Source organism: Idiotropiscis lumnitzeri, chromosome 14, assembly GCF_059441095.1.
Source record: "Idiotropiscis lumnitzeri isolate Australia: NSW breed Sydney's pygmy pipehorse chromosome 14, RoL_Ilum_1.0, whole genome shotgun sequence".
In the NCBI taxonomy this organism is placed as follows: domain Eukaryota; kingdom Metazoa; phylum Chordata; class Actinopteri; order Syngnathiformes; family Syngnathidae; genus Idiotropiscis; species Idiotropiscis lumnitzeri.
This window is the reverse complement of record NC_142404.1, coordinates 9,309,245-9,329,891: the sequence shown is the minus strand read 5'-3', so window position 1 is coordinate 9,329,891 and position 20,647 is coordinate 9,309,245. Positions and strand designations below refer to the sequence as shown.

Genomic DNA, 20,647 nt, shown 5'->3' with positions numbered 1-20,647 from the left:
CGCACTACTGAAATGCGCTCATACGCACTACTAAAAATGGTCCCATACATATTACTGAAAATGTTTCATATATGCTACATATTTTTTTAGTGATATAAAAAAATAATTTTTATTTAAAAATATGATAAAAAATGTTTTATTTTAAAAAATATCAAAAATGTGTTGCGTGTATGAATTATTTTTATCACATTCATATTTTTTTAATATGATTAAAAATAATTCATACACACAATTTTTTCATATTTCTCAAAAAATAAAAATTCATACCCGCAATACATTTTTCATAATTTGTCATGTGATATGTGAAGGTGTGTATGAAAGCTTTTCAGTACTATGTATGAGACCATTTTCACTAGTGTGTCTGAGCACATTTCACCTACATGTATAAGTGTATTTCCGTCATAAGTGTGAGAGCTATTCCTGAATTCTGTCCCTAACGGCACCTCATACTGACTGCCCTCCTGTGACGCGTTTGACCAAAATCTCCACGCAAAAGTAGCGATAGTCGGCGGATTGGAAATTGTGCTGTCCTCGCGACACGTTAACCTGATGAAATAACACATTTCCATACACCTGCGTTTAAAATAAAGTACACACTTGACCTCAAATACATTTTTAGGAAATTATAAACACTCACAAAGACGAACCTCTGGTAATCCGTTTTCCTTTCAAAAACTCTAAATGGTTGTCTTTTAAAGCGGTGTGCTTTGGCTCTATGTGTCAATGTAGTTTTGTTGACGTGTTGCCATGTTACATAGAGAGGGTTTGGTGCATGTGAGCTTACAAAAAAAAAAAAAACCAGTAGCTGAAGTAGCATTCGCTCATAAATGCAGCTTTTTTTTGGAAGTTGTGCGTTCATAGTCTGCATGTTTTCCTGTTCGAAAAAGCACTCCATATCCATTTTTGCTCGTTGTGGGTTTAATTATGATGTTCAATAAAATTGTTTCTAGTTTAGTCTCTCTGTGTGATATGGCCCAGTCAGCGGCTTGCCACCAACAAAAATATGCCTGTAAGATTTTTACAGTCCACGCCACAGGTGTAAGTGCTGTCATTTTGATGATTTCACAAGCCTGCAATCATCCGGTGGTCTGTACAGACAAGACTTGTCTGCTCTGACGTCGCTGATGTCGTCTGTATGGAGGAGGAGGATTACACGGAACATAGCTGGAACAAGTAATGGAAAAGTTTCTTCTGCAAAGATGTTTTTCTTATGTGGTTTGCCTCCGCTCTGCGATCGGCCTGTCCATTCATGAGCATGCATGGAAAGCCCATCAGCAAAGACCGCCCCCGTAGGGATGGTGCCTTGCTCGGAGACATTGCGAACGATGATGGCGTGACTCCGATCCTGGATTTCCCGCAGGGAAGTCCAACATCCTCCCAACTTGCATGTTTGGCTGTCAACCTGCCCCTGTGATTGACTGATGGTCTGTCCATATTGTACCCCGCCTGGAAGAGTCTCCTTTACCGATGTAGCTCAGCATAGGATAAGTGGAATAGAAATGGATGCATGGATGGATGGAATGACTCCCTTGAATGTAGAACCACAAACAGATGGTGAACTGATCAATAATCTCACTTATAGCTCAGTTTTGCTGAGCTTGCATCACAACTTTAACATTCTTTGGGACTTCTTGCATTGACCCCTTATATAATAAAGTATCAAATTATTGGCTTCATCTGAGTCTTACCTTCACGCAAGTGCAGACACTGCGATAGATTTAACTATGTGAAGGCGTGATGCGACAACGGTGTAAATGCAGCAATGTTGCGCTTTGGCATAGTCGATTTTTGAAAGGTACAGAAAATGAGACTGAAACCGAGGTATTTGTCTTGTCTTATGCAGCGATTCATCTATTTTGCAGGATTTTGTTTTTCATGTCTTGAACTGGATACAAGTTATAAAATAATTAAAAAAAGGCAACAGATTTCGTTCTTCCGTCCAAATGTTCATTTAAATTTTGAAAGTTGAGTTTTGACACATTCAAGGTGTTGCGTTTGCAGCTTCGTATTCCATATTTCCTTTTCGGCTCACCGCACCAACACAACACCACGACAGGTTTAGGATGTTTCCATCTTGCTGTTTATTTTTCAGTCACTCGACACAACATGTCTTCCCACAGCCAACATCCATAAAAGGCATTTCAACAAACGTAAAACGTCATCACGTAAACCACGCGAGATTTACGACGGTAACAAAAATAAATGTGACATTCAACAAAATACACACATACCCAAATTTACATAATGACATATAATTAAATATATCATTACTTAAACTAAAGAATATCATGAGAGCATATAACTCAACACAAGGAATATTAACTGTAATATCAGTACACATTTTCATGTGCTATAACATGAAATATGATCCCAGTGTAGCCCAGTAAGTTCCAAGAATTGTGAAAATATACAATGGACAAAAAAAAAACCGATTAAATAAACACAGTACAATAAAGAGATAAGGAGATGGTTATTTGCAGTCTGAATGTGTGCAAAGACGCACTGCAGCAAAAAGAGGTGGCTGGAGTAGGATAAGAATGCAACAGGCTTGAATTCCACATATTTACAAGGTCATTTTCTACTTGACAAAAAGAAAAGTCTTCAACGTGCTGGGATGAATTGGCATGAGGCTATGGTGGTAATTTTGACTAATTGAATTTTGTACTTTAATAAAGAAATCAATGATCATTTCAAAATCAATAAAAAAAAAAAAGATGATTATTCCTTTCCGGGCTCAAGACAGCCCCGGAAGGATGAAATTTTGCCCTTTAAATTTGCGACAATTTTTATCTACAAGCGTGGGACGAAATCACCTACTTTTTTAAAATTCTGGTTAGGGGCTGCTGTGCTCCTGGTTAAAAAAAAAAAAAAGTTATTCTGGAGCCTGGTGATGACTTTTTATCTAATTCATGCTTACTTTCATATAAAACATCTGGGCATGGCTTTTTTGGGATAATTTATTCAGTGAATTATAAACAGTCAAACATAATATATATTTGCCCAACCCTGGTGTGGGAAAAGGAGTTCAGAACATTTATCAAAAGATTTTCCCAAGGGTACCGCTGTCATCAGAGTTGGTCTGTCACCTCATTCCTTGTGCTCAACATGTTCCTCCACTTAGCGTGTCATGGAGGTTGTATGTCAAACAATTATCCCTATGTGGCCTGCGAACGTTTATCTCAACTCATCTTTATTTTTTTTTTTTAATTTCTTTAATGACACACGCTTTCCCTTTTTCCACCACTATTGAACCAAAGTGCTTTCACAGAACCTTCATATCAGGGTTGTCAAACTCATTTTAGCTCATGTGGGCCGGACCAGTAAAATCCTGATCTATAACAAACAATTGGCGTCAATATGACACAGATCATCGTTATTTGTATTTTGTATGAGCTTTAACGTCACCGTAGGCACGGTTTTGTCACACCTACCCAATTTCCGAGCTTCCCAGAATGCATTGTGTTCCGCAATGCATTTAATGAATGAAGTTATAAGGACGTTAATCTTTGTCAAGTGTGTTTGTGTTACCAGCCGCAGAATGTGAGCCCTTTCAAGAAAAAGGCTTTGAATAAAAGGTTTGCAGATTGATCATTTAATAGTGGCCATTTGATAAATTTGGGCAGCTGTATATTTACTCCGCCCGGACTGAAATTTATACTTTACTAAAACTTCTTGCGGGCCAGATTAAACCCTGTTGCGGGCCTGATTCGACGTGCGGGCTTTATGTTTGACACCCCTGCTTTAGATGTGTGAGAATATGCTGATGTGACGCTCCGTTGCTCACGCTGTTTACCCAGCATCATGATGACGTACTCTATACAAAACTCATGAAGTCAATTCTGAGATTCTTTTCAAAACACATACATGTCATTTGAGGATGATTGCCGAATACGCGCAAAAACAGAACTTTGCTGTGCGCAGTTGCGGTGATATTGTGTTAAAGTCTTTTTCAACATTTCAGATATCTCTCTATCTGTCTGTCTGCCCGTCCAACCCTAACCTCAACTCACCTACGACCCCAATGAGGGAAATCCCAATTCAAAATGGATGCATAGAAGTAATCTGATAAAAAATGTAAGCTAGTAACAAAATCGTTATTTTCAAACAATGAAAACATTTCTCCTCGGAACAGGCTCCCTGAACACACTTTAAGATTCATGAATTCACAAAATGCCTTTGTATAACAGTCTTCAGCTAATTCCACTAAAAACTCCAATAATTCGTCAAAAGATTTAATAATAGAACGTTTTGTCCGACAAGAAAATGTAACCCTCGACAAAATAAGAAGCCAAAATACATCTTTAGAGGAAAACAGAAAGCGCAGCTCAGTGGGCATTAGTGCGACTTACATAAATTAAAAGCCAAATGCCATAAATAGGTTCATCTTGCTCTCAAGGACGCTAACCCGTCATTTTGGGTATTTTTGTCAGCCTTTTTTTTTTTTTTTTTTTGCATCTTGTTGCCGGGTGTTGCTCTGTGGAGAGCCTCACAAAACACTGTCCTCAGTTCTTGCCTCTCCATCTGTACGCTTGTGTTGTTTCGCGCTCGCCGACGCAAACTGACTGCTGCCAGGTGAGGGGAATTCTGCACACATTTGAGATGCCATTTGGTTTGTTGAAGGCATTTGGGCAGCTGTGTGTTTGTTGAATGTTGTAAAAAAAAAAAAAAAATGAGTGAGTGTCCGACTTTCAGGGTGTTAGAAAGTCATATTTTTCCATTGGGAAACGTTTGACCTCCCGTCGACGTGTTGGAACTGCTACACTGGCAGCATATGAATCACGACTCCCACTTGATGTGGCCCCGAGGCTTTTTCAAAGCATGTCACTTTCGATGTGTGTCTTGAGTCGCCATGCAATCGCTACTCTTTGGCCCAGTTGCTCCTTGCTGTTTTCCTGGAGCATGACCGAGGTCAAGGCTTGAGCTTTGGCCTCCTGTGTGGCCGAGGGCAGGAGGTGTGTGTGCACGGATGTAGACGTGGAGGGTTAAAGGGGGTTGGTTTATGTCAGCGGTGCCTGGGAGCATTTCTGCTGCAGTCTGCAAGTCCTGGCAGGACCGCCAGGAAGCTGTAATTACGACGAGAGTTTTCACTCCGACAAGACCCCCCCCCCTCTGAGAATAGCCTATCTCGCATTAAGAGACCATCTTTTTCTAATTAGGTGTAGCTAAGTAGGTTGTAGTGCCGTAATGTGTATTTAAAGCTTCACTCACTCACTCACTTCCGTTACTGTGGACAGAAGAATCTCTAATACAGGAACAATTTTAAACTAGTACTAGTTATCATTGGATTAAATAATTGCATCGTCAAAATTTCACCATCATAGAACCTACTTTAACTCTCCAGGGATTTTTGTAAGTAATACAGTATGCCCTGTTCTACAAGAATGGCTCAATGATTTTGAATTTTCAATATTTTCAACTGCAATATATTGTGATCATTTTTTTTGTGGGTCCTCAACCCATGTATTTATTTACAAAGAGAAGTAATACATTAATTCTCTAATTAAATACCCCATCTATCCCAGCGAAGTTCCCTTCAAAGTGTACATCAATCTATTATCATCAGCTGATCAACGTATGCGTCATCCATTTATATTGACCAGGAGAATCCTGTGTCTCTCGTGGCGGGAAGTCAACCCCCTAAAATATTTTGGACTAAAATGTTCAATGCACCTTCACTAGTTTAAACATGACATTCTGATTAATATAGTATATGTGAAATATGAATTAAGAAGCAAAATTCACCTGGTTTTAGCCATCTCAGGGGGCGGCCATTTTGTCACTTCTGCTGACTGAAAATCACTTCACACTTGCTCAGGTACTGACCAATCACGGCTCACCTGTCTTCTGAAGCGGAGCCATTATTGGTCGTGACTTGAGCCCTGAGAAGCTCTCTTGTCATTTTTAGTCAACAGAAGTGACAAATGGGCCACCCCCTAAATTTTACTGCTTAACTCATATTCCGAAAATGAAATATTAGTCAGAATGAACATTTTGCTTTTGACTTCCCCTTTAAGAGCGATGTTCACTCTTAATTTTCCACGTGTCTGAGCATTCACACAAACTCGCTGAGCACCCCTTGGACCACGGTGAGCAATATCAGACATGCATGTGGTAGCCTAACCTGTGTCACACCTGTCCGAAACCTGAGATCACACGTTACATGATGTAGCTTCATCCATCATCCAATTATCTGTTTCGCTTCTCCTCACGGTGGTCGCAGGCGTGCTGGAGCCCATCCCAGCTATCTTCGGGCAGTAGCCAGGTTACACCCTGAACTGGTTGCCAGCCAATCGCAGGGCGCACCAAGACGAACAAAAATAATGTGATTTTAATTTTCCCGTTTATTGCCCAATGAGAAACATTCAAAATGTGGACCAACAAAAGTGTTTTGCCTGATTTGAAAACTCATAAAACTCGGACATACTTGCCTTGAAGTAAGAATATGTTGTCTCGTAATTTGAACATACCAGACCAGATCTTCCTTCCTTATGATCTTTTTTTTCTCCTTCAGGCCCTCCAGCTGACGTCTCGGCTGACCTCTGCCCTCCCCCGCCTCCTCTCCCCCAACACCCCCTCCTGCTCCAGCTGCAAGACTTTGTTGTCGGTGATCCCTGCTTAGTAATGAAGTCCAGCATGAAGCAGTGGAGGAGGCTCGTGTTGGTGGGAATGCTGGCCTGGGTTCTCATCTTTCTCGCCCTTTTCTCGTACTTCCTGGACGCCCGTGTTAACAATTCGCCTACCTCCGCTGGCTCTCTGCTCTCCCAGAACACTGACACCCGCCGCCTGGCTTCCATCCAGGCCTCCCATCAGCAGAACACCGTCGCTTTTTCCACCTTGACCCCGACCTTGCCACAAGATGTGCCGGAGCCTGAGTCTCACACCAGCTCTTTGGCGTCGAGCAACAGCGTGCCCAACGCTAACTATGGCAGCCAAGAGATCAGTCGACAAGACTACATGGACCCCCAGACTCTGGCGGCCTGGTCTTCATTTGGCACAGAAAACGTGGGCTCTCAAAGTCAAGAAATTACATCCCAAACTACGGAATATCAAAACCACGTGAAGAGAGCACAGCCCCATGGGGGAGAGGAGGAGGATGAAGATGAGAGAGAAAATGCAGATGACGTGAAGTCAAACTGCATAAGAACTGAAGGTGTCAGGATAGCTGCTGACGTCTCCTCTAACCTGGAGAAGTCGGCATCGCTGTTGAAGCACCTGTGGCATGGCCGCTTGTCCACCGACATGCTGGACCCGAGGCTGCAGCGAGCCCGGAATGACTACATGGAGGCTAACAAACACCACGTGGCCTTTAAGGGCCCCCGCCGAGTCTCTCAAAGTGCCAAGGAGCTGTTGTGTCAGATGAAGACTCAAGCCCGGCTGAGCACGGTAGACGGATTGGAGAAGCCCTTCTCATCAATGGGATGGGCCAATCTCGTGCCGTCCAACCCACTGGAGCAGCTGCAAAGGTCTCAGGGTGGGAGTAGCTTCAGGACCTGTGCCGTGGTCGCCTCTGCCGGCGCCATCCTACGATCGGGACTGGGCAAAGAGATTGGTGAGTAGGCTTGTTATTCCTTTCATTTGCCATCAATTCTTGAATCATCGCTTGAAGTTGAACATGAACTAAAATCTCCTGGGACTTGATTGATCAAAGTCTATCTACTGCGGTGATGGGCAACTCAAATGCTGGACGGAGCCGTTGGGGGTCACAATTACGAACTAGATATTTGACAAAATTGCTATTTTAAAGAATGTAATCATTTAAGTAATTTAATTGTTGATAATACAATTTTCAATGCATAAAGATCCACTAGCTTCACTCAACAACAAAGAGTTTGATGCAAAAAACAAAATAAGCACATACTGCCACTTCGGTCTTTCCAGTGTAACGGGCTCTCTCGCATAAAAAATGACCATACAAGGGTGATACGAAACTGCTGAACAAGAAACCAACATGAAATGCACAAACTCGCTTTTTTTTTTTTTTTTATCCTTTTTCGCAAAAATTAATTCACTCAAAATTGTATGTTATGTCCTGGATATCATCTCAAATTCGCAAAACAATATTAGGCATATTCTAGTTGTAGTGTATGACCCAATGTAGGTGCAATCAAGACATGTCTGCCATCTAATGGTGATTGGTGACATTACTACTTAACATTTTTGACTGTTTCCTGAATGATTTTGGGGGGGTGTTAAAAAATAAATAAATAAATAAAAATACCCCTCAATATTTTTTTCATTTTTTAATTCATCAACTCTGAGTGTGTGAGTTGCCAGTGGTCTACTACTTTCACATAAACAATCTCTTACAGAGTATTAAATTAGAGGTGACTTCATGGTCACTTCCTGAATAATCATTTTAATTATATTTTAACACGAACTAGGCATTCTAATTCTCATTAAAAATGGAGTGCTGCTCTGATTTCAGATTCAGATTAAGAAAATGAATTATTTTTGCAGGGCATGGAATTTAAAATAATGCAAAGTCCAGTCTCTTGAAGAGGTTTGAATTTGATTGGCGTTCTGAGTCATTTCCTGGAGACTTGCTTAAAATTGAAGAGGAATTGGTGTCCAAATCTATACGATTTATCAATCCCCACATGTGTATTCTTTTTGCAGAAATGACTTGAAATGAAAATTGTTGTTGATGAATTCTTGCCTCTATCTGTGTGTTTTCCTCAGTCATTGCTTTAGAGAGATTTGCTAAGAAGAAGTAGAAGTAAAAATTGAATGAATGTAAAAGCTGAAAGAGGAGGAACAAAATGATAAGCGGAACCTCCTTTACGGCCTTATATCGGCGGGGCACTCAATGACCCATCCTTCCATCCATCCAATTACTATACAGCAGTTCTTGTCTTCATTGTGTGGAGGTGCAAGACGCTCTCCAATTTCCAGCATCACTCAGACGACATCATTCGAAAGGGAAGATGCTACAGTTTACGTGCCAATGTAATGCACAAACTCAGCGAGTCAAATTTCTATTTCCCCATGTTAAGTGCGGTTTACTCTGGGTGTACTCCGTACCCCACTCTCTGATTTTCCTGCAAATTAGGGATGTGGCGAAGAAAGGTCGGGGAAATGTTGCATTCCATTCTACACTGGGGCGCCATTTCACCCAATTCTACGGCGCAAAATCTAGAAAAATACCAAAAGAAAAAAACGCCTCCCATCATGCACATAGTTAGACGGCACTTTGCGCTAGAAGTGCGCCGGGAATGAACATAGGTTTGAGCATGCACACTGAAATGTTTGTCATGTCATCATCCACACCGCCTATCCTGCACAAGGTCCCAGAGGGTGCTCCAGGTATTTTTTTAAGCAGACTATACAATTAACAAAAACAATTGTATCTGGATCTAATTGATTTGAACTTGTGTAACCATTTGATGAAATAAAATTTCGTCAAGTCAATATACCATTTTTTTCTGTGTACCTGATAGCTTTTAATGCGCAATTTTATCCAAATAGTATGAAATGAGAAAATGTGAGCTGAAGCTATGCATTAAATCTTGATAGCAAAAAGGATCGCAAGATGAGGATGTACGGAGGAAGTGCGTTGTCACGTAGTTGTCGTGTTTATTGCTGCGATTGATTGCTCAGGAAGTGGTGGAGGTGATTTGCTGACACGTGGAAAAGCAAGCATGCATGAGAGCTGTTTCAAATGAAAAATTTTGGGTTACCGTAGTCTGCTGCGTGTGGTGGAATGATTGTCATTAAACAGTGCTCGATATGATGTAGTGAACCGTTGTTATTTGCAGAGGATAGGAACTGAGCCTTGCTGAAAATAGTGAATCCCCATGAATAGTGGACACATTCGCGTTCACATTTTTTTTTTGGAAGTGGCTGGAACCGATCAATGGCATTTCCCATCATATTAATGGGGAAAGATGATTTGAGATATGAGCAATTTGAATTACAAGTGTAGTCACGGAACAAATCAAACTCTTATCTCAAGGCACCACTGTATTTGCAATTAACACCATGCATCTAATATGTAATTACATATTTATTCACTTAATTTTAGCAATCTTGGGTGTCCATTCAAACTGACGTGGCATCTGACAGGGCAGAAAAATGCGCACTCGCACTTTACTTTGCTGCAGATTTTCCAGCAAAGAACGGTAAACAGGTTCCCCAAAAATAAATAAATAAATAATTAAATGAATTGCCAATAGTTGAATTTTGGAATACGAAAACCTTGATGATGCATTGGTTCACAGCATGTTCAATATGCATCGTTGCATTTCCCTTCGCGCTATAGCCAAGTTTGGCGTCAGCTCGAGTTACTGCACCGATTGATATGTCAAGCGGGCCCGCCGTTAGCAGTGCACACCTTTTGAATGTGTACACACTCGAGTTGGTAGATGGGGGATCTTGGCAGCCTTGAGGAAAAGTGGAGAGCGAGAAATCCATGACAGATGGCTCACTAGGGAAAAAACTGGCGGCAGGGGGGTTATCCCACCCACACCAGCCCCCCTTCTGTCAACCCATCAGGTGTCTTTACATCACATGGAGCCTCTTTGAATTGGATTCCTGAATGCATTAGACGGATTTCTGTTAACATCAACATGCAGAGTGTTTGATTATTGATTGTGGCAGCCGTGCATAAAAAAAAAAATAAGAATGACCTGGAAAGACTCAGTCGACACTCGTGTGATGTGAACTACGTCAAGTATCAACGGTTGCTTATGAAACGATTTGTCTTATTGCTCTGAATAGATTGAGGCTTCTGCGGTCGACACTAATACACGCTACACCCCGATTAATTCTCCTGTGCATCGTCCACTTGAATAATTAAACACTGCACTTCAACTGACCATCTATCTGAATGTCATATTTCTTCAAAGGGAGGCCTCCACGCTAATTGTAGCCACACCTGATTTATTGGTTGTTCACTCGAATAAATGCTGCACCTCATCGCTCTACCTGAATAATATATCTCGGTCGAGGCCTCCGCTCTAATAGATGCCGCCCTCTAATGAATTCCATGTGTGCATCATCCATTGGCAAATGCTGCACTTCAACTATGTACAAATGTATCTTCCAAGCTTTCTGAATGCCGTAGAGATCCTCAAACATAGGCCTCTGCCTTAATAGATGCCACACCCCAATTAATTGCCCCATGTGTGATATCCTCTTGAATAATTTAACGTTGCATCTCAACTATCTTTCTGTTTCTATATTTTTATCTGAGTCAATATTTTCTCAAATATCTGCCTCCACTGTAATTGATGCCACATATTGATGCCTAATAAATTATTTTGTGCTCCATTTACTTTATTGAATACATGCTGTACCTTAAGAATGATCAGTGTGTGTGTGTTTCTGTGTTTCTGATTACCATGAATCTTCGACTAGAGGCCACTACCCGAATAAATACCATGCATGTTGTACGCTTAAAAAAATAAAAATAAAGGCTGCGTCTATAAACTAGCCTTTTATCAGACAGTATGGCCTCAAATAGAAGCCTCAAGCTATTATATTTTTGCACGGATTAATTTCTGTGTAGAGCATTGTCTTTAAAATAAATTGTAAAGGCTGCACCTTTGTATGAAATGCTTGTGTAATTTTATTTTATGTTTAGTTGGAAAGTAAACTTCAACTGGGAGGAGCAATAAACAGCTTGAAGCATCTTCTGTGAAGATTTGTTCACTATGCCAAACTATGCAAGTCCGAGTTAAGTTGACTGTCATCTTTCAGCGCACATATCTCATATTTTTGCATGCAAGCCAAAGCAAAAAATAAATACATAAATAAATAAATCAAAATAAAGGCTCATCTCCCAAAAAACCTTTACTTCACTTTTAGCTTCTGTCTCTTTTCCAACACAGTTCATGGTTTAGCACAATATACAGTTAGCTCTTTACTCTCTGAAATTGATTAAATCACCATTCCCACCCTCCACGAGAGGAAAGAGGATGATTAGTAATCAACACAAAAGCAAATGTCAACACTGAAATCAACAAGTGTAGAACACCAATCTCCAGCTGGGAGCTCCAGATTTGACAGTGAATCTGCACTTGTTTGTTTTAATATCAACATTGTTCCTCCTCAGTTTCATAAAAAGCGCACCTGCTCACAAAAGTTGGAGTCTCTCTAGCTACGTACACGCACGCACGCACGCACGCACGCACGCGACTTGTGCGTGCTTCCCAATGCCAAGCAGACGCAGCATATTCATCATGCCATTAGTAACATCTAAAAGAGATTTGACTCGATAGGTACTTGAGAGATTTTGACTTGACTTAAATTATTTAACGTTAAGCCTACATTATTTTTTAAGGGAACTTTCGAATGATGGACTCTGATACACTTCATCCTATTTCCTTTGGCTGGTGTTTGTCAGAGATGTACATATATTTATGTGTTTATTATTATTGTTTTTGTTGCACTTTGCAATGGTGTGTATTCATACTGTAAATATGATTAGTAATGCAATATAAACGCGTTCATTCTAAGAACCGCATATAAGAATATTTTATTACTTTAAACTTTCCGTAAAGTTGAAACGTTTATGCGACATTGTGCAATGCGTTACTGCCACCTTGTGGGCAGCACGAGGGACAACAACTTCAGACACACAATCAGTGAGTCGACCTTTTAAATCAATCGAATTACAGTTTTGGAGGATGTCATATTAATTAATTAGTTTTGCTGGATATTGGCTCCAGCATACCCATGATCCTTGTGAGGATAAGCGGATGGATGGATTTTTATATTAGTATAATAACAGTATTATAGTAATAATAATTATTATTATTATTATTACTATCATTATTATTGTTGTTGTTATTATTATTATTATTATTATTATTATTATTATTATTGTGTATTTTAAACTGCTGGCCATTGTGCTGACCACACAGTGGCATTGATTTGTATTCTTGTCCTTTTATTTTTATGTATTTTGTTTTTGGGTTTGAATACAATGCATCTTTAGTTGTATAGCGCATTTGACAACAGCTCCAACTGTAGCAATAATTACAGTACCTACATTTACACATGCATTTATCATAAAAACATATTCAATGGTTTGTATTCTTATATTGTTGGGATTTTATACTGTACTTATTTGCAATTGATAAACTGTAAACATGTGTTCCGAAGTTTGTGTTCATTGTACTTTTAGAAGGCATATGAAAAAAGTTTTGGACCTAATTAATCACATTTCTTTATCATATTATCAGTCAAATAAATATCCCGGTAATTCATATATTTATGTGTATCCATTTATTTATTTATGTCATTTTTGGGAAGACCTTTAAACGAGGATTTAAGTCGTGTGTCCTGTAAGATTGGTTGAAGCTTGTGAGAGCTTTTTTTTTTTTTTTAAACTACAGTGCCATCTTCTGGGCACTGTAGTTAAAGAAAATCATTTTAGTCAAATGTAGTTTAATAATACCAACCTCAGTTACCGAGACTGACCACTAGAGGGTAGTATTGCAACATGGTTGAGGCAAACGTGTGCCTTTCATGTGTTTGCAATCAATCGTGCAAATTAGATTTATTACAGTCCACCATGCTTTGAGTTTGTATTGTTAAAATGAAGATTTTCAGCAGCCAAACTCTTGACCAGGGGTCACGACGCATTTGTGAGTGTGTGTGAGAAATTAGTATTTTTTTCCTGCCACGTGGTAAGGTGTTTTTCATCTTTGGCTTTCATCACGGCTAAAAAAAAAAAGCAGCAGTTTGTCACATGATGTGATTGCCGTTGTATGTGATTTCAGACGCCCACGACGCTGTGTTGAGGTTCAACGCGGCGCCCACTGAGGGGTACGAGAAAGACGTGGGCAACAAGACCACCATCCGCGTCATCAACTCAAAGGTGAGAACCTGAATAACAATGATTAACAGGTGCTGATGTACCAGATGTCCTGCAGAGGAACACATAATTTATTTTTCATATAAATAGATACCATATGGTTTAAAATTTTGGGACATGAAAAAAACATGGCCTTGCCTCCAGATACAGAAACGTTTACATCTGCTACCAAAGCTATGGTGATGTAATCCGCCCATCCATCTAATTTCTGTAGCTTTTAGCCTCATTAGGATCGCGAGTGCAGCTAACTTTGTACAAGAGGCAGAATGTTACCACTTTATTCTCCTAATATTACAACTGCATTAAAGGAAAATTACAACTTTTCTTGTGACATTAAAACGTGATTCTAAAAAAATTCTTGTACAGTTTATATTTTCTTTTTTTTCTTGCAAAGTAAAGAATGGAGTAATGTTTCAACTTTTTTTTCAAATTACCACGTTGTACTTGAACAACTATGGCTTTATTCTTGTAATAGTAGCATTTCTTTTTTTTTTTTTTTTTTAAATGTAATAACTTTTTGTTAAATTAAGGCCATTGTAAAATTTATTTTTAACAAATATTTTTAAAAAAATACACATTCCTTCTTGTAATATCAGGACTTTATGCTCAGAAAATCAGGCCTAATAAAATTCACTCTTTCTGAAATATTAAAGGTTTATTGTCATAAAGTTGTGACTATATCTAGCATTATTCCAACATTATCTTGGTAACATTGCAATTGCTTGCCCACGTTTATCTCTTAATGTTTCAACTTGATTCTCATAAAATAATGCCTTTATTTGTATACTGGAAGTTACACATTATCGTCAATCTCACAATTGAACCACTTTATTATTAATTAAATCTAATAAAATTCAATCTACGAAGGATGATTTTACTCTTATTATAATTGGGTTTCCAGTGATACCCATAACAGTATTAGTGCCGATATTTGTACATTCGTACTGTACAAATACTTGGAAAATGCACCGATACCACACACTGATACCACTTCACCAGCCTGTCATATAATGTATCGGCACTTTATGGGTTGGAACCTTGTCAGTGTCTTGTGTGGAGATATTTTCAGGTCAACAATTTGATGGAATTGTTAAAGCATGTCCAATATCCTCTACAGGTTATGTCGAGTCCTAAGTATCACTTCCAGACCAGTTCTCTTTACAAGAATGTAACCTTGGTAGCCTGGGACCCTGCGCCTTACACTCTCAACCTGCACAAGGTTGGTTGGCTCAACCACATCATCTGCAGCTTTACCACTGTGCTCGTTTTCGTTGATGTTTCAGGAGAGAGTCCATCTGCTTTAGTGAAAATCATAGTTTTTATTTGAATGCAGGCAGTCTGACGTTATTTCAAGCCAAAAGAGGTTCAGGTTCTTATCACATTTCACATGCGTGCCACCCTTTCCTCGGCTTATTTATTCACTGTCAGCTCACATTCATCAGCATATGTATGACTTTGTTCTGCTCATAAAAATATCAGATTCATATTTACATTCTAATGTTATTCTGGGAATAATTTCATACTAACATAAAAATACATTATTCACTGAATTACAAGAATGATTGTATTTCTGTGCTTTTGACCCCCCCAAAAACGTTATTAAATAATAAACATAAAATAATATCACTTATCACATTTGAAATTACAAATGTGCTTGCTAAAATTTTTGTGGTTTTTTTTCTTTATGTGCGTTTAAATTTTAAATCATGTTAATCTGTAAAAGGATAATTGAGCCAACTTTGTTAAAATGTTTGTAATTTTTTTCTTGCTTTCTGAAATGGTTAAAATGACTTGTGGCATTATACAATTGGGCTAAGAATATCCTAAATAATATTTATTCATAATTTTATGAAGAGCTGTTTTTTAAAACATGCAAGGACACTTGCAGTCACATAGTAAGAAAATAAAATGTAATGCAAATAAATGACTAAAACATAAACAATTTTATTGGGAATTAGATTGGTCATAGGAAGTATTGTAATTTGTTACTTAGTTACTTAATTTATAAATTAAATAATAAATTGTTTAGAATTGTACATGCTGTCCTGTGCAAAACACTCATTTCCATATTTTTTTCCAGGTTTTTGTTTTTACGTGACTGGGGTTTCTGCGTTATTGATATCCCATTAATGGGAAAATTGAAAGATAATTACCCAATTGGACATACATGTGTTTCACAGGACAGCGACAATATCCTGTACAGAAGACACAGTAAAAGCACTTAAAAAACAAAAGAAGATTTGTTCAAATGCATTTGGCAAAATGACTAATTACGGGTAATAGACAAACCTCGTAGGCGGCTGGTTAGGCGTAGTAACCACGACTCAGTGTAATTAAATCATTTGATATCAAATACTGCCCACTTTAGCAATATTCAACTCGCAGGTATTTGTCATATTTTAATTATGTAACTACCCTAGCGTCCACCGGCAAATGTTGAGGGGGAGTCCGTCATTTGCTTGCACTTTTGGTTAAAGATTTTGCCGTTGCTATGCGGTCACTTGTATTGGGCTCAAGTACTATCATTAATATAGTTTGGCCAAATTCACTAAAAAGTACCTTTAGGTTGCGTCTGCTGAATACAAAGACTGATGAAAATCACATTTTCTTAAGCCCCAACTCACATATTGATCAAGGCTCAGCCTCCCAAAATATTGGCGTTGTTAAGAAATTTTGTTTGTGTTATCCATCTCTTTGTTCGTTAGCAAACGACGACTTCTTGGTTCATGGTAGTTGACGGATGGCCATTAATATAATTCTGGTGGCTGAAAGCGTTTCCATTATGACCCATTACAATGACTCACGTCATAAAACGACCTTCTTTCAGATCCTCATAAAAATGTATGCGTTCTTCAACGCCAAATGCAAGGAATTAAAATTTTGTGGAAATAGTTGGCTGTGTTTATTGTTTTAGTATGTCAACATGACTGTGAAGAAATGCGTAATGTGTACCCTTGGCCTGACGTAGTGTCATCCCCCACCAAACCCTCGCCTTCTTTTCTCAGTGGTATGCCAGTCCAGACTTTGACTTGTTCAGCCCGTATGTGGAACACCGCAAGTTGCATCCCGACCAGCCCTTCTACATCCTCCATCCCAGGTACATTTGGGGCATCTGGGATGTGATTCAGGGCAATACTCAGGCGAACATCCAGCCCAACCCTCCCTCATCCGGCTTTATAGGTGAGCACATCTCGTATTCACTCACTGGACATGAATGAGCACGACTCCAGCAAACTCATCGTTTCAGCCTGGACTGGGTCCATCAGATAAAATATTCATAAAGTGGTGTCAGAATAACAACTGCTTGCCATTAGTTATCCTGCAATATGTCGCAGTTTATTATTCGTCAAAGTTTCATTTCAACTGAAAGTCTGCCTGAAAACATCACCCCTAGACGGTACAGAATGAATAAATGGAGAGAAAAAGAAAACATGGGACCAGAACAACCGTGTGTCCCAAAACCAAAAGAAAAACTACCCAAGGGCACAAACCTTGAAAGGAAAAAATGGTGTACCCTAAACCGTGCAAGATCTGGTGTTGGGAAAACCAAAGACAACCTAACAAAATGGGGCCTTGCCACATCCTCAGTATGTGACTGTGGTTTCCTAAACCAAAATATGAAACATATCCAACTTGAATGTCCAATAAGCCCCGTATATATCACTCCACCAGACCTACAAAAGGTCACAGACAGGGCAAAAATATGGATAAACCACTGGTGTGACACGATATGATGATATGATGATTCGTCTCCCTGCTATTTTGGGGATTTCTTGTGCAAAACTTAGCCAACTGCCTGCTGCTCAGCTCGTCGCTATATTGCGGGACCTATTACGGTGTGATGTTTAATTCAGTTTTTTTTTTCTCATCCTTTTTCTTTCCTCACTGTTTGTGGAAAATATAGAAAATATATATTGATTTTTTTTTTTAAAGATTTATTTTTTTTGCATTGTATTTCAATAGGTATCAATATTATCTGGATTTTCACTATTTACGGTGTCACTGTCTTGTGATTAACACAAATGTCCAATTTATAATTTTTTTTTTTACATTTACACATCAAGACAATGTCTGTTACGCACAAACCCCAAAACAGGATAAAAAGGTAAACTTTACAAAGCAGATTTAACAAAACGTTTGACAGACTCATTTGAGAATTCAGATTTGCGCTACTTGCGGTGCACTACTTAGCAGACTGATGTTAGCTTACTGATTACAACAACAGGTTCACTAATGACGGGCGCATCAAACATTCTAGCTCTGGGCTCTGTTGCTAATCATAACAACACTTATGCATGCATATGCAGAATTTGTATTTGAATGACACCATTTAGTGTTCATTGATGAACACTACCGAACGAACTCACAATACTGTGCACACACTATCCTCGGACTTCTGACTACGTCAAATACGCAGCTTGCCGAGCCACATGCCCAAATCAGGTGAATCGATTTTCTCAAACAACATTATTCAAATGCGTACAAAATTATTGAATGGTCAAGGTACATAACTTATAAAGATTAACACATGCCCTCAAACAATAAATCACCTTGTGGCCTTTTCTCATTACGATTAAATACACATAAAATTTGTCAAGGCCTGATCATAATTTACAAATGCAGAAAATATTTTTACTTGCAACGTAAATCAGCGTTTACCCAAGCAGACAATCGCTGCAAATATTTCATATTGTCGGTTCCTTTGTTCTCTTATCTTTCAATTTCCACAAATATATTCGCACACAGTCGTGTGGACATGCTGTGCTCAATCTCACATCTGAGCCAAGATGGACTGTTGTAATCTCACAAGCCCTTGAGCATCCGCGGAATCAACATGCGTGTTCCCGTTCGCTCCTCGTCGCCATACGTTTATTGCAAACATCATTGTTGTCTTCATTACGGTAATGTACGCACCTCAAGTGTCAAATTGATACAATTGTTTGTCTCGTATGTGACAATATGTCAGTGGCTGTCATACTAAAGAGTCCAATTTTCTCTCCTGAATGCTGAAAACAAGCCTGACAGCAGCTCATCTCATTTCACCTCGCAGCAATTTGTCCCGTTGATGTTCAGTGAGCATAGAAACATTATAGACTGATCCAAGACATTGCAGTTTCATTTTGGGTAAAATTGGGTGAAAAGATATTTTTACTTACGCTATAAATAAAACAAATAATTTCCATTTTATTCTTATTTAAGGCCTCACTTCAATGTGTGAACATTTGACTATAAAGGAAGAGAAAATCCTTTCAATGTCAAGATTTCATTTGTTTATGACCATGTAGCTCAAACCAACCTTTTAGCAAATTAGCAAAATGTGTTTTTCCATACTGTGTGTACTCGCAATTACCCAAGGTAGACAGACACCTTGTTGAAAGTGGTAGAAGTCTGTGTTGTAGATCTCCACTCCATTGTTAGGGATAATTCAAATTCACAAAATGTTCTCGTTATGTCAAGAGTGGTGTCTCAAGTGTATGGAAATATTGGACAAAAAATGAGATAACTAGCACAGTCACTTGCCAAATGTGTACAGCAAGTCATTCCTCAAATATAATAAATGCACGGCCATCTGTAAACGCACCCGCTAACGCTAGCTGACGAACTGCTTTAAAGCCTCACAAAAGCAATCAGTGAATTCAGCCAAACAGGTGGCCTGTTGTTGTGCTAAAACTTTGGCTATTGCTAAATGCTATGGCTAACGTGGTTCACAGTTCAACTGCTGTAAACAAGTAAATACACATACCATGCGCCAATTTCCTCTTTAAGCCTGCTCCTTTTTGCCTCGGTCCCGGTATTGGAAGTTGTCTATGTTGTACAAAAAATAAAATGATGAGTTTGTCCTCCGTTGTTGCTTCACTCTACCTGCACAGAATGCAGTGTATGTGCTGTTTGTATCACATATTAAGTAAATTATAGCCGCTGATTGCGATGACGCAATGTGTGTCTTCCAGTTCAAATTTGTCAGTCGTAGCACGTGCCAACTGCATTGATTTTACATCACAAGAATAGTTGAATTTGGATTAATTTTGATCATAGCATAAGAGAGAGCCTGCACAGTGGACACCCTGGAAACTCAGCAGTTATGTTAATTAAGGGGAACTGATACTATTTAAGAAGATACAACGTCCACCCCAATGTTTCCTCGAAGCTGCACGCGGAACAATTGTGCATGGCTCTCACGAGGGCTGTGCGATATGGACAAAATTTGAAATCAATATTTTTTCCAGATATCTCTAAGAATCCAGTCACGATGTTACTGTAGCTTCAGTGAAAACCGACCTTTTTTTTTAAAACACAAGTGTGTGTTTTTTTTAAGAACTTGCTGACAGCCATCAACATTTACAAAGTTTACAATGCTTAAAAAGAACTAAATTGATTTTGTACTGCAATCGTGCCTTGATGATAAATCGTTTTATGCTCGAACAGAAGTTTTAGTGATTTTTGCGTACGCATTACATAGCTTTAGCGGTAAGGCTTGCCACACAGGCCACAACGCTTCCAAACCCTGAGACTGGGGAAAAGAATTGAAGACAGCTGACCACTTACCCGATGTTCAGGACTCCCAGCGATGTGAATGTGTCAGCTTCGATTACATGTTTGAGGCTCCACATTCAATCGCGTTGTAGACGTGCAGAACTAGGACGTGAGCGATAATCATGAGGAACGTGTGGATATTTTAAAACGCAAGAATCGCTCCCACTCAATTGAATGGACTGGCAAAGCACGGAATGCTCATACATTTTTATCGGCACAAGCTATTTTATCCATTATTTAAGTCAACTGTCCGGCCCTCTGGCCCGGCTGGGCGGGGACTGGAAGTGGGTCGGG

General features: G+C 39.2%; 1 protein-coding gene across 3 annotated transcripts in view; it reads left to right on the top strand.

Annotated features, from left to right (window-relative positions):
- The window catches only part of st6gal2a (ST6 beta-galactosamide alpha-2,6-sialyltranferase 2a), a 44,442-nt gene that overhangs the window by 14,568 nt on the left and 9,227 nt on the right, over window positions 1–20,647 (top strand). For 2 of the 3 annotated variants that reach the window (XM_088314589.1, XM_088314590.1), the window contains exons 2-5: window positions 6,512–7,549; window positions 13,725–13,822; window positions 14,937–15,038; window positions 16,825–16,999. In XM_088314589.1, the coding sequence (XP_088170715.1) occupies window positions 6,622–7,549; window positions 13,725–13,822; window positions 14,937–15,038; window positions 16,825–16,999 (1,303 nt within the window). In that variant the 5' untranslated portion in view covers window positions 6,512–6,621. The remainder of the gene's footprint in view (window positions 1–6,511; window positions 7,550–13,724; window positions 13,823–14,936; window positions 15,039–16,824; window positions 17,000–20,647) is intronic. The other variant, XM_088314591.1, reaches the window with a different exon arrangement.